Genomic DNA, 14,196 nt, shown 5'->3' with positions numbered 1-14,196 from the left:
TCCTGTTGTCACCAATGGCAAGATTTCATTCCATTTTTTTAACTTTTAAAGTATCAATGTCTTTATATTTAAAGTGAGCTTCTTGTGGACAGCATATAGTTGGATCTTGCTTTTTATCCAATCTGACAATTTCTGCTTTATGGTGTGTTTATGGCCCCTTCCGCCATCTTCAAAGTCAGGGAGAGAGAGAGAAAAGCAAGAGTCAAGTCTATTATTCCTCATAAGATTGTTCCATTTCAGTAGGATCTCTTCTCTGGACCAAGGTGAGTTCAAGGGATAGTTATTAGGCATAAAGCATAGACACTGTGGGACCCAGAAGAATTTTTGAAGAACTGTAGTGATATTCTTCTGCTTTCCTAAAGTCTTGTAGTGGGGAGAGCCCAAGTAAGTTATAAAGTACCAACTGGAGAGGGGAAAGAGAGAGCAATTGGACTGTTACGATATAGCTCAGATGTGGCTGGTTTAAGAAAGAAAAAATTGGGGTTGGGGGTGGGAGTAGATGTAAGGAGGCAGCACAGTTCAAAGGAGAGCCCATAGGTTTGAGTCAAAATATCCTGAACATAAGTCCAGGTGCTATACTTCTTGGTCATAAGACTGAGAAATACAATTAATGTCTTGGTTTATAAATATGTGAAATGGAGGTAATATCTACCCTTTGTGATGGTTTGTGTGTTTTCTAGCCAAAAAAACAAAAAACAAAAAGCCTCCAAATAATGGTTCTATTTTAGGGAGAACACATTAAATGTCAACTCTGAACCTTCCTGACTGGGGATGGGGGAGGAAGGGTTGCTGGGGGTGGTACAAGGGATTTTGGCCTTTATGCTATATAATCCAAACTTTTGATGTTTAACAAGATGTCAGTATATAAATGTAGTGGGGATCAGGCTACTCTTGATATCAGGGTACAAACTCCTTCCAGAATCTGATAAAAGCCATGAACTCTTTCCAGAAAATGGCCCCCACAAAAATCTAGGGAGGTTTTTTTTAATTGACGTAGAGTTGATTTAGAACATATTAGTTCAGGTGTACAACATAGGCATTCAATATTTTTTATAGATACTCCATTTAAAGTTATTACAAAATAATGGCTATATTTCCCTGTGCTGTAAAATATATCTCTGCTGCTTATTTATTTTATACATAGTAGATTGTATCTCTTAATCTCATATTGGTATCCCCTACTGGTAAGGGAAAGCGTCAATAGACCCTTTGAACTCTGCTCATGGATCCCAATTTTAAGAATACTGACTTATACCAGTAAATATAAGGAGAATAAAAATCTAGTTTACCTGTATAAAAATAATTCACCTATGGTTAGACAAATAACTTATATTTCCATACCATGTGGTACAGTACCTATTTTGTCTATAATTATGTCAGATTGACTTTGCTATAAGTTTGATTTTGTATAAAACTAAACTGTTGGTACAGGCTCCACCTTTATCATTTGTTGTTCATGTGGCACAGTGTTGCCTATTCACAACTTAAAAAGAAAAAATTAGAGTGGCTTTTCTCTTAAAAGCTAATATTCTGCCTCCGTGGTTTCACCTGTTGAAATAATTATTTCCCAGATTGGCAACTGTGTGCTTTTATAGAATAAATTGGTAGGTAAGAGGTCGTGAAGCAGAGTGGAAGGTGTTCAGGCTTCAAAAGACAGACCTGGGCTGGAATCTCAGCTCCTTCACCACTTACTAGAGTTCAACCTTCAAGCTCTGGCCTTCAATAACTTCATTGATTAAATGAGAATAACAAATACCTACTTAAGGGGTTTCTAGGAGGATTAAGGACAATACAAACAAAGCGCCCAGGCTGTATCAGATCTTAAATAAATAGGGCTATTGTTACGGTGAGTCCTTAGTGTTACACAACAGCAGCTTTATTGCTTAGGGCTCCCAATGCCATATAATGAAACTGGCATGAGATTCTTGAGTTCAGGGGACTATTGCCTACCCTGTTGAGGAAGCAGCAAATGTCAAAGGCTGAAAATTGTTGACATCCCCAAGGTGTCAGGGAGCTAGACTCAAGGTTATGGTGTGTCCTGCCTTTGGCAGTCCAGTGAAGCACGTCTTCATAATGGCATTTTGTTGACTTTTCCCAAGGCCAGTGAGGTATCTAAAGTGGCTTAAAAATCCGGAAATAACACACGGAGGGGAAAAACCAGTGCAATAATGACATCTTTTCCTTCCTTACTGTTTGCTTCCTTGTTTCTTCTTTCTCTGGTTCAGTGAATGCCAACACAAGGATTAATAAATCTTGACACTTTTTTGCCTTCTTCCAAGAATATATTTTCATGTCTGAGTAACCGTCATCACCTCCCCTGACTCCTTTGGGAAGAATGGGTGCATTCTGTGAGTCACGTCCACCGATCAGGAGGCCAAAGTTTCCCAGGATTCAGTGGAAGGCTGTGTCGTGTGGTGGAAAAAGTAGTAGTTGAGAACTCAGGACGCTTGGGTTTGGTGTCCATCACCATTTCTGTCTGAATCTGTATAAAAGGGGCCTATAGCGCTGCTTTAGTTCCCTCATTTGTAAAGTGCATCAAGTTTGGCCTTGGCTGTGAGCGAGCTTTGTTCCCACTCAGGATTAGCGGCAAACCCGCAGATCCCCCAGCCGAAGCGTGCGCTTGCACCAACTGGCCTGGGCCTGCAACGGGCGGGGCTCTGCAGCGCTGCGTAGGGAACCGGGTTCCCGCCTCCCTAACCCAGCGTTTCCGTTGCCAGGGGAACTGGGGCGGCGCGCTTTCCGGCGCAGTCGCGCTCAGCGCAGCTGTCATGGCGGAGGCCGTCTGGAGCACTGACACCGGAGAGGCCGTGTATCGCTCTTGGGACCCCGTGCGCAACCTCCGCCTCCGGTAGTCGCATCACCCCAGAGCCCCGTGCTTTTATGCTGTCAGATAATTAGAGCCTGAACTTCACTTCTTGTTTGCTGGGACCCCCACTTGCGTTTGCAGTCCTGACCGCTGTCACCTCGTCTCCCCGCGTCTCCCTCACTACCCGGCACCCTCTTCACTCACAACTTCCAGACCCACCCTTTCAGGACCCTGCCCCTCCCAAGTTTCTCGAGGCCCTGTGTCTCCAGTACACTCTCCCATCGTCTTCTTCTTAGGGCCCCGTGCCCCACTCACATCCCCTCTGTCGCCTACACCCCGCCACATTCTTGGTAGCCGTACTCTCTTCTGAGTTTTGTTTCCCCATCTTTGCTCTGCGTTCATCTCCTGGTTGAGTGTTTTGTAACGAGTATTTTGGGCTTCTCTTTTCCTGGCAGAGTCCACCTGCAAAGAATCACATCAAGCAACTACCTCCATTACCAGCCTGCTGCCCAGCCCGGGAAGGACCTCATAGACTTGGCCACTTTCAGGCCTCACCCATCCGCCAGTGGGTGAATGGTGGTGATGTGGCCGCTTGGGGATCTGGGGAAGGACCTAGGGCGGAGGTTACCTCTTAAGACAGAGTAGACCCAGGTCTATAGTCTGAGAAAAGGTATAGAGAGGTTGGATTTATTGTCCAAGGTCACAGGGCTGGTAAATGTTGAAGCCAGGATTTGATCCCAGGCAATTTTAACTACTACATTATGTTGTGTAAAATTGAATAAGGCTTGATTCCTGCCATCAAGATGCTGATCCGAATTGTGGTCAAATGTAGGGAAATAGCAAATACCATACTTTAGATATGTTATAAATTTGCCTGTCAACCTAAATACCATTTGTGGCATTTTTTTTCTGAGAGAAAATATCGCTCCAAGCTTGAAACATACAACTAAACACTTTTTAAAACAGCTTAAAAATTGGGGTCTGCTTGGAAAATGTACATATTAACACCATCTGTGATCTAGCAGTTTTCCTTATCTGGGAAGCCAGAAAAGTGAGGAAGAGAGGACAGTGTGTTTGTGTTAGGTCACTGGTCTCTCTGCTTTTGTTGTTTCTGTTCAAAAATATTCCTGGGCAAGAGTGTGAGCTGGCAGGTTGTGAAGCATGTGTCTTTGAAAAAGACATACTCAGCTAGGAGTGTGTATATTAGATTTGGTTCTTTAAAAAAAAAAATCAGTTATATGTCTTTCCTTTTCTCTCCTGATACTTGGTCTCTTAAGGTTATAGTGTTTGTGATTCTAGATATATGGCTTCAGGAATAGTGAAGATAAAAATGCCACAGTTCCTGTCTAGCAAATGTAGGCAATTGGGATTGAGGAAGAGCTATTCAGCCTATATCTAATAACTTTCAGCTCTTGACACTGAATTAGATCAAATAATTCCTGGAAAGCATGACTTCCTTTTATTCAAATCAGAGTAGTGATGAAGACTTCTTGGGTCCTAATCTTGGCTTCTGCACATATCCACAGCCTCTATAGAGTAAGTCTAGAGTGAGTGCTTCACAGATCAGTGAACTCCAACTGGTTTTGTGGCAAATATAAGAGCAGGGACTTTGGTTATAACCAACCACAGAGCAAGAAGTGGTGCTAGTTTGGCTCAAACATTTGACTCACTCTGTTGTCTTTGGAGGTGGACACCGCCCGGAGGTAGATGAAGAGGAGGAGGTCGTGATTGGATGGCAAGAGAAGCTCTTCAGCCAGGTGAGCCAGTGTCCCTTGTCTGCTCAGTCTGCCTCCCCCCGGTCCACCTCCACCTGACTAGTCACAGAGAAGGATTCTTGATGCATATTGCTGAACTGATTTCCAGAAAGCTTATAACAGTTTATACTTTCCACGGTTGTGCTTATGGGGTCAATGGAATATAGTGCCTGCCACTACCCAGTTTTATAATCCTGGGTAAGACACTTTTCATCTCTGGGCCACATACCAAAACAGCAGAATTACTGTTTTGGTATGTCAATTCTGTAATAGCAGAATTGAATTAGACTATCACTGTGGTTCCTTTCAGCTCTAACATTCGTTGGCTCTCCTGTCCTCCATTAGTTTAGATAAACGACAGTTGGCTATGAGAACATGTCAAATTGCATCAGCTCTATAGAACTAATTTGACCAAACTGTTATAGGAACAAAATTTGACATATTCTCAGTAGAACTCTGTTTCCTTGTGACCTCAGTTTGAAGTAGATCTGTACCAAAATGAAGCAGCCTGTCAGAGCCCTTTGGATCATCAGTACCGCCAAGAGATTCTGAAGCTGGAGCATTTGGATGGCAGGAAGAACCGACGAATCTTTACCTACACTGACTCTGATAGATACACCAATTTGGAGGAGGTAGCATTCTTTCCCAAGCACCGTAGCTCCCTTCACCTTTGTCTCCCTTAGCTTTCTGGCCTCTCTGTGTGTTAACTCAGAAACCTGTTAAGGGGACACAGAGCTTCTGGCAGCCAAGCTGGGGTAGGTGGGCACAGTCTGCAGGGGGTGTGGCTGCTGTTCCCTGCTCCCTCTGCTGGAGGGCCTGGGGGAGCCGGCAGTGTCTCTAATGATAGGCTTGCAGACCACAGACTGGGAGAAGCAGCCACTGGGTTTGACTTCCTCCGTGCATCATGAGATCAGACAGGTGGATGGAGTCTAGAACCATCTAGATAAAATTCATCATGGATTCAGCCAAAACTGAATATATGGGTTTGAAGAAGAATTCAGTACTGCGTAGGGAATGGCTTATATCCTCAATTTGCCTCTGACAGCACACCCTCATGGACTTGTTTTACATTTTCTTCTGCATATTCTGTCTTCTTAGTGAGATTTTAAACTCCTTGAGGGAGGCGAGTGCCTATATTTTCTGATTTTTGTCTATGACCTTGTAGATCTCTGCAAGGAGCCAGGTGTTAAGTGAATGTTTTTGAAAGGTTGATGCTTATATATCAGGAAAGCTCTGGGTTGGTAGCATATAAAATTTGGGTTGTCTGTTTTGCTAAAGAAAAGGAAATTACAGATAGTGTTCAGTTACCCGTGGGAGGGTTTTCCACAGAATACTTATGTCACACTTCACACCTGCCAGCCACCTAGTGATGTCAACATCTGCCAGGCAGACTCACCAAGCTTTTTGTTGGTATGTGTTTAGAGGTGGCAGGCTCATTTTAAGATTAGCATAAATAAATTCATTTCTCAAGGATAATGTGCTGCTACAACCTTCGGGCAAACCAAGGCTTGGTTGGGCTCTTCTTTGGGCTGTTTGTGCCACTGTGCCCTCCGTCAGCGTGATTGTGAGGTTCAGGTTCTGTGTGAGGTTTCAGAAGGAAGACTTCCCTCTGGGTCCTTGGTCCCACATGGCCCTGAGCAGGCTTACACTGGGCTGCTCTGTTTTCCCAGCACTGTCAGAAAATGACCACCGCAGCCAGCGAAATGCCGTCATTCTTGGTCGAGCGAATGGCAAATGTCAGGCGGCGACGGCAGGACAGGCGAGGGATGTGAGTGCAAGTGTGTACAGGGCCGTGGCGGCCTCTGTGGTCCGTCCATGCCTGTGTTCTCGGTATGCCCACCACCTCGAGCGTCCCGTCCTGCAGCGGGCCTCCACCTTCGCGTGCTCCCCTGAGCTCCTCCTTCAGGCTCTTCGGGGGGTGCCAGGGAAGTGACCCTTCCTGTGGTGTCTCCCAGGGAGGGTGGCATCCTTAAGTCACGCATCGTCACCTGGGAACCCTCAGAAGAGTTCATCAGGAACAACCATGTCATCAACACCGCTCTTCAGACAATGTACATCATGGCGGACCTGGGGCCCTATGGAAAGTGAGTGAAGCTTCTTACTGCCCAGCTCAGACCTTCATTCTCTTCTCCTGTCACTAACCATCACTCTCCTGTTATAGTCATCCCAGGTATATGGGAGGGAGGGATTTTTTCCTTCTTCTTTTTCTTTGGAAGAGAGTATTTTACCGTGACAATTCTCACTCCAGCCTCTGTCCTCTCCCCTGATGTGTCCTGAATACCTCTTCCTCCTTCCCTGGAGGTGGGGCAGCAATCTTGAACCCTGGTGTTAATTCCCTGGTTTCTAGGCTTGGCTATAAGAAGTATGAACATGTCCTCTGTACTCTGAAGGTGGACAGTAATGGTGTGATCACAGTAAAACCTGACTTCACTGGCTCCAGAGGACCCTACAGGTGAGAAGAGGAAGAAAGGGATGGCGGAGACTGGCATTCCTTTCCTTGGCTTCACTTCTTGCCCCAAGTTGAGGAGATTCTCTGAAAGCCCTTCATCTGTTCTAACTTTTAAATTCCCAGCCAGTGGTTCATATTCTGTTCCAGGTCATAGACCCTTAGGACACTGGGCATCCTGTTCTCAGAAAATATGCACCTACACTGATTTGAAAGTGATACCTCTATCAGTGTAGTTAAGTGAAAATAATGCTCTGTGCTGCTGCATGTAGGGACTAATCAAAACTGGGAGAGATGAACTAGCCAGGTCTTCTCCTCTGGGTTGACTGTTCCTCCTCTTACGTCTTAGAATAACGGAACTGTAAATCGGCTCATCCCTGGGCTGGGGCTGGAGGGCCCATCTCCTATTTTCTGAGTTAGTCCCTTTGTGGCTTTGACCTTACAGAATCGAGACGGACGGGGAGAAGCAGGAGCTGTGGAAGTATACGATTGACAACGTGTCCTCCCTTGCACAGCCTGAGGAGGAGGAGCGGGAACGGCGTGTGTTCAAGGACGTAAGTGCTGGTTCATTCCGAGAACCAGAGAGCTGGGAGCTGAGGCCGCAGTCGAGGTTGGGTCAGCAGGTGCAAGGCCTTGCTCTTAGTGGCCTCCCCTGACTTGGGAAGCACTGCTGACATATCAGATATAAGGTTTCGATCCTATTATAAGACCATGATAATAATGGCCATTTATTTGAGCATTTACCATGCTCTGTGCTAGGCCCTGCACATACTTTATTTCATTTAGACTGTACCACAAGCCTTTGAGGTGAATATTTTTATTATTACCACTTTATAAATGAGGAAATGGAGATCAAGAAGCTAAGCAGTCTGCCCAGGGTCACGTAAGTGCGAGAGCCAGGTTGGTCCCAGACCAGGGGACTCCAGAGCCTCTGTGCTTCACTGTCAGATGTCAGTGTCTGGGATGCTTAGGCCTCCAGCTTTCTGTGGCATTTCCCACTCCTGCTGCTTTTCTTCCTCCCGTGCAGATCTGAACCCTGGTCTGGCTGGGGTCGCACCTTGAGTTTCAGTGTGGTTTGTTTCCTCAGCTCTATGGCCGGCACAAGGAGTATCTCAACAGCCTCGTGGGCACTGACTTTGAGACGGTGAGTAGCTGGGTTTCTGTAGCCAGAGCGTTCTGACTGCAACTGAGTGACAGTTCTCTCCTCAAGGTCCCAAAGACATACTCTTCAGTGGACAAAAGTAACAAATAACATTTAGAGTATAGTCCTTGTTATGTTTTTGAAGCATTGCATATTGATATAGAAGTGTTAATGCACAGGAAAAGGTCTCAAAGGGCACACACCCTATGGGTGGCTTTCTCTGGGGAGGGGGTGGGATTGGGAAATGGTAGATGGCTATTGGGTGGTGAGAGGGACATGTCAGGAATGTTTACTTTTTATTCTCTAAACTTAGGTGGTTTTGAATTTTTATCAGTGGGAGTGCATTCATGTATTACTTTGTAATTAATTTTAAATAAATATAAAGATGAAAAGTGTCTTCCTTACACTTCATGTAGATATTTCTCCTAATGCCCCATAGAGAGGGAGGGGTGTCATTTCTGTTTGTCAAATAGTTTGGCTCTTAAAACAAAACAAAAGAGTTTAAGTCTTTACGGACTTAAGTTTGTCTTCTCTTATTCCAGGAGTTCCATTTCTAGATCTGGAAACAAGGAGAGAGTTACCTGGTGGTCTCCCTCTCTCTCTCTAAAAAATTAACTTTCACTATTTTTGTGTTGTATTAGCAACAGGTTTTCGGTGTTAAAAAGTTAGATAAGATAGATACACAAATAATTTAAAAAGGAAACTTCCTCGTTTCTTGACCTCCCTCTAGAGGGAGCAGGGGTCTCTAGCCTCTTGCTGTACGGCAGCAGGCAGCTGTGGAAGCTTCTCTTGGCCATTCTTGTAAATTCCCCACACTTTGTCGCCTTACCCACCATTTAAATTAGGTGCTTTTCCCCTTACGTTACACACTTTTAGAAATGAAGGAAACAGATTTGTGCAGAAGTGGCAGGTGGGGAGGAAGCGGGATTAGTCACACACCTGGATCTGACGTCCAGCGTCAGGTCCTCTGGGGATTTACGGGCAGGCTGGAGGAGAGGGGTCGCTTCCCTCAGACCTCCTGATCTGTCCCCCCTTCTCTCTACCTCAGACGGTACCAGGTGCCCTCCGGCTCTTTGTAAATGGAGAGGTAGGTAAGTGTCTTACCAGACAGAAGTCCCTTGATGCTTGGCAAGTGCCAGATTTAGCTGTGGAGTAATCCTCCCCGCCCTAGTAGAGGCCTTGGGTTGTCTGCAGCACTCGGGAGACTCAGGCATGTGTCTTTCCTGGAAACACAGAGAGTTCCTGGCCCGTGAGGGACTTGCTTCCACACGTGGGTGGGCCCTTCAGGACTGGGGCGGGTGTTAAGAGTGATAGGAGGATAAGCTGAAACAGTTTCCTGTTTTCTTAGTTTCAGCCCAAGGCTATGAGTTTGACAATCTTTACGTCCACTTCTTCGTGGAATTGCCGACTACTAGTAAGTAATATTCATAAGTCTCTCTTTTTACCCATTCTGACAGTTTTCCAGAGGCATTCGGTCAGACTTCCTTCCCCACTCCTCCACTGAAATTGTTACTGTTCTTTTCAAGGTCATAGATCACTTCCAAGTTGTGAAATCCTGTGGTGACGTCTCTGCCTTCACCCTACTTGGCCTCTCAGAAGCATTCACCACAGCTCACTTTCCTCACTGAAACTCTCCTCTTGGCTTCTGGCTCTGTGCTCCTCTCTTCTCTCTCATTGGTGGCTCAGCGGCCTTCTTGGCTGTTTCCTCATCTTCTGTTGATCTAAAACTATTAGAGTACCCAAGGCTGGGCCTGGCCTTCTGTGACTCTCTCTCCACGGTCTTTCTAGGTGGCCTCATACATCCTGTGGCTTCAGTACTGTTTGTATGTCTCAGACTCCCAGATTTCTCTCTCTAGCCTTAGCCTCTCCCCTGAACGCCACACTCATGTCCACTTACCTCTTTGTCGTTCCTGTTTAACGTGACCAAAAGCTTCTTGATTCCCCCTCTTGCCTCAAACCTGCCCTCACGGTCTTTCCCATCTTAGCAGAATGGCAATGTCATCTACTTAGTTTCTGATACCGGAAACCTAAGAGACATCCTTGATTCCTCACTTTCCCTAGCTCCCTACCGCCATTCATTCTATCAGCAGTTCTTGTCAGTTCTGTCTCCAAAAGATGTCTTGAATCCTCTATTCTCTCGAGGACCCTGGGCCAAGCCACCGTCATCTCTTGCTTAGGCCAAAGCATTAGGTTTCTAATTTATCCTCTCGCCTCCTGTCTTGCTCCCTCTTACGTTTCATTTGCCACGTACACCACAGCCTAACTGAGCCTTTAAAATGTAAACCAGTTGTGTCTCTTTTGAACTTAAAGCCCCAACAGCTTCCCTTCCCACTTAGAGCAAAATCCAAACCCCATTCCCTGAACGAGCTGGCCCCTGCCTATCCGTCCCTTACAACATTGCAGTTGTAATTTCTGTTCTTGAACAGGCCAAGTGCATCCCCACCTCAGGGCCTTTTCAGGGCCATTTCCTTTGTCTGAAAGCTTTTGTGTCCTGTCTTTGCACGACTGGTTCTGCTTTAGTTTAGGTCTCAGCCTAAGTGTCACCTCTGAGTGGTGTTCCCTCACCACCCCGTCTAAATGAGCCTCCAAGCCACTCAGTGTCTTCACCCTGTTTTATTTTTACTTTAGCATTTATTACTACTTGATAGTGTTTTGTTGGTTGGTTTGTTGTCTATTCCCCCCTCCCACCCCCAACTGGAATGGTAGCCCCATGAGAGACAGGAAGCTTTTCTGTCTGGTCACCAAGATGTCCCCAGTGATCGGTCATAGCACATAGCAGACACACAGTGAATGTGAAATGAATGATTGATTGCATGAATGAGTGAGTGAATGGAGAAAGGAACTTTGTCTTTTTCTCAACTGCTTGCCTTCCTCCCCGTTGACTTACTATATGTGGTCTTTGGTTTTCAGGCTGGTCAAGCCCAGCATTCCAGCAGCTCTCAGGAATAACACAGACCTGTGCCACCAAGTCCCTGGGAATGGTAGGGCAACGAGAAGGGGCACCTAGAAGGGAACAGGACTGCTCGGGGGAAGGCATCTGAAGATTATCAGGCTAACGTCCTGGGGAAGATTCCAGAGCTGGGTCCGGCCCTTCACTGTGGGCTCTGCAGGGATGCCTGGTCCAAGGGTTCTCTCTGCCTTTTTGAGAGTGGTAGCAGCTCGGGTTTGGGTGTCCCTTCACCTGTCAGCCTTTTATTTCCTACCTGGGGTGATAGTTTTTCTTTTTCCCTTGGGACGGTGACCTTGTCGTTGGCTACAGGGAAAACAGATTCCAAGTGGGCCCTTGTCCACCCCATGGCACTGAGTATAAAATAGCATTCCTCTTTTTTAGGATAATGTGGCTTACTTCTCCTACCCGTTCACGTTTGAGGCCTCCTTCCTCCACGAGGATGAATCTGCCGGTGAGTGGCCCGGCAGGTGCTCGGCCTTGGGGCTCCTCAGACAGGCCCTGTCCTGGTGAAGGCCCCCCCCAACCTGGCCGCTTCTCCCCCTTGGTGCAGGTGCTCTTCCGGCATGGCCTGTGCTCTACTGCGAGGTCCTCTCGCTGGACTTCTGGCAGAGGTGCCGCGTGGAAGGCTACGGGGCTGTGGTGCTGCCTGCCACCCCAGGTGACCTCTCATCCCTGCCCTTCCTGTGGCCCATGTGCCCTAGCTCCTAGAAACAAGACTAACACTTCAGAAGATTGGACCACTTCCTGTGAGGAGTAGGGATGATGGGGAATTAGAAGCACTTAACTTGCAAGATTCCTTGCTCCTTTTGAGGAAATGTTCCCCCTCTGTTAGAGACAGCTGGGTGAAATGACCGCTAACTGGGAAGTTGAGCAGCTCTGGGCTCTGCTTCCGGCTCCTCTGATCTGACTCGTGGCCTTGAGGGAGCAGCCACGCGGCAAGATGGGCTCTCAGTGGGTGTGTATCGAGTGGATCAGCGTTCCTTTTGAAATAATAGCCGCTGTCTTCTGTTGTGCGCCAGGCAGTGTGCTAAGTGCTTCTCATTTAATTCTCCCCACCACTCTGTGAGGCGTAGGTGTTGTTATTAGATGAGGAGAATGGGGCTCAGAGAGGTTGAGAAACTTGTCCTGGTGCCCGGGTAATAACTGGCAGAGCTGAGATCTGAATTTCCATGGGATTGATTTTCAAGTGGGTACCCTAAACCATGATGATGACCTTCACCAGAGGTCAGGCCATCACCAGACCAGGTGTTTTGGTGGTGGCGAGGCCCGTGTCATTGCCGGGCAGTCAGCAAGGGACCACGTGCCGCTTCCGGCCCCATTCTCCTCTTCCTGCGCAGGCTCACACACCCTGACGGTCTCTACGTGGAGGCCCCTGGAGCTGGGCCCAGTGGCTGAGCTGAGGAGGGTTTTCATCGGCAGCTCTCTGGAGCTGGAGGACCTCTCCTACGTGCGGGTACCAGCAACCTTCAAGGTGACTTTCGTCTTTGCGGAGACTTCATGCTGGGAACTTATGTCCCTATCTCTTCTGGAATAGGTGGAATCTGGCTTAAGGCCTCTTAATTGTTCATTGCTTCATCATTGCTTAGTCCCTTCCTTCCTGTGGCTTAAGCGGGAAGTCTCGGCCACATCTTGCACCAGGTACAAACATCACTGCTATCCTAGGAGAGCTCTGGAAAATAGTACACTTAGAGGTCTCCCCTGGTCCCTGTCGGAATAACTGGCCCCTCCTTCCAGCCCATCCCTGAGTCCTCAGGAATCAGAGGATTGGCAGGCAGTTTATAAGACTGCTGATTCTCGAATGAGGTTGGAATGTTCCGTGATTTACAGTTGGGAGGTGATGGAATCTGGGTGTTGGGATGAAGTTTCCCCAACAGAACTGTTCTCCCCAAGAATGGGAATAAGAATGGGAGTGAGGCCACTGTGGCGCCTGGGGTGTAGGAACCAACAGAAGCCTGACGTTAACCGGATGCCGCAGGGGGAGCGTCTGAGCCGCTTTGGACTCCGCACGGAGACCACAGGCAGTGTCACCTTCCGCCTGCATTGTCTGCAGCAGTCCCGGTGAGTGGGCCTGGCCCCCCGCCTCGCGGCTCCTGACCCTGAGGGCTGCAAGAGCAGCCATGGCCATGTGGCGGGCTCCCCCGCAGGGCCTTCCTGGAGTCCAGTTCTCTCCGGAAGAGGCTGAGGAGCGTGTTGGACCGTCTGGAGGGATTCAGCCAGCAAAGTTCCATTCACGGTGTGCTAGGTAGGCTCCCCCCACCCAGTCCCAGCCACACCCGCCTCCAGCATCCGCGTGGGCCCCATTTGCCCCACACCATGGCAGCTGACTCCTGTGTCTGCTTCCCTCACAGAAGCCTTCCGTCGAGCCCGGCGCCGCATGCAGGAGGCCCGAGAAAGCCTTCCCCAGGACCTCGGGAGCCCCTCGGGGGCCACGGTCTCCTAGCTCGCTGCAGTACTGGCCCGCCGTGCACGAGGACAAGACGAGTGATATCCAAGGCCTGGGCCCTCTTCGTCTTTCTGATTAGAGACCCCGCTGACCTGCTGAGAACCGGAAGAGCTGAGAATCCCGGGCTGGCCCCCCTGCCTGATCTTCAGCTGCTGGGTGGCAACAAAGCCAAAGACCCTGTGGCCCCCATATGGTCCCTGTTTTCATATGTCAGCCACTGCAAGTGACCATCGCAACAAGACAGGCTTTTTGGTTTGAGACCAGTTTTGGGGGGAAGCCCAAAGTTAGTTCTGTCCTCGACACAGCCTCCTTTCCGGCCTGTCTCACGGTCTCAGTGGCAGAGAGCAGCAGTACCTCCTGCTCCACACCTGCTTTACACATGGAGGCCTGAGAAAGAAGGCAGGCAAGAGAGATCTTACATTCGTGGCCCAGGAACCCAGCCTCCTCTTCCCAGGGTAGCTGCCCCTTCCTGCTGGGGGCTTGTTTCTGTAGTAAATGAAGGCTGAAGGCAGTGCCCAGTCCTTTCTGCTAGCTAGCTGTCATCTTTTATTGTGTTTTTTGTACATAAAAACTTTTTATACTGACTGACGTTCTGTTGGCTGGTTTTCTGCTCGGGTCGCTTGCATGGCCAAAGTATTCTCCTTAATGTCAGGGCC

At 48.0% G+C, this 14,196-nt stretch overlaps 1 protein-coding gene across 7 annotated transcripts; it reads left to right on the top strand.

The window, feature by feature from the left end:
- The first annotated feature begins 2,698 nt into the window (after positions 1-2,698).
- Positions 2,699-14,125, top strand: MKS1 (MKS transition zone complex subunit 1). Of its 7 annotated transcripts, XM_082443362.1 has the most exons (18): positions 2,699-2,848; positions 3,262-3,371; positions 4,493-4,563; positions 5,037-5,192; positions 6,231-6,328; positions 6,516-6,644; positions 6,908-7,012; positions 7,452-7,560; positions 8,094-8,150; positions 9,196-9,238; positions 9,496-9,561; positions 11,058-11,128; positions 11,479-11,548; positions 11,648-11,755; positions 12,435-12,568; positions 13,073-13,155; positions 13,242-13,339; positions 13,446-14,125. In XM_082443362.1, the coding sequence occupies exons 1-18, from the start codon at positions 2,769-2,771 to the stop codon at positions 13,535-13,537; spliced, it is 1,680 nt and encodes a 559-aa protein (XP_082299488.1). In that variant the 5' UTR covers positions 2,699-2,768; the 3' UTR covers positions 13,538-14,125. The 7 variants fall into 7 exon arrangements, 6 of the variants coding, with proteins under 6 accessions (XP_082299488.1, XP_082299489.1, XP_082299490.1 ...); XM_082443363.1 differs by lacking the exon at positions 11,058-11,128 and having other exon boundaries at positions 9,196-9,234; XM_082443364.1 differs by lacking the exon at positions 11,648-11,755.
- The last annotated feature ends 71 nt before the right edge of the window (positions 14,126-14,196 follow it).

Source organism: Balaenoptera physalus (assembly GCF_965194825.1).
Source record: "Balaenoptera physalus genome assembly, chromosome: 20".
In the NCBI taxonomy this organism is placed as follows: domain Eukaryota; kingdom Metazoa; phylum Chordata; class Mammalia; order Artiodactyla; family Balaenopteridae; genus Balaenoptera; species Balaenoptera physalus.
The sequence above is the reverse complement of the archived record's forward strand: the minus strand, read 5'-3'. Positions and strand labels throughout refer to the sequence as shown.

Coding starts and splice junctions, on each gene's coding strand:
- MKS1 (XM_082443367.1), top strand. CDS start 2,769: ATGGCGGAGGCCGTCTGGAGCACTGACACCGGAGAGGCCGTGTATCGC. Junction 2,849..3,261: donor GTGCGCAACCTCCGCCTCCG/GTAGTCGCATCA, acceptor TTTTCCTGGCAG/AGTCCACCTGCAAAGAATCA. Junction 3,372..4,492: donor CAGGCCTCACCCATCCGCCA/GTGGGTGAATGG, acceptor TTGTCTTTGGAG/GTGGACACCGCCCGGAGGTA.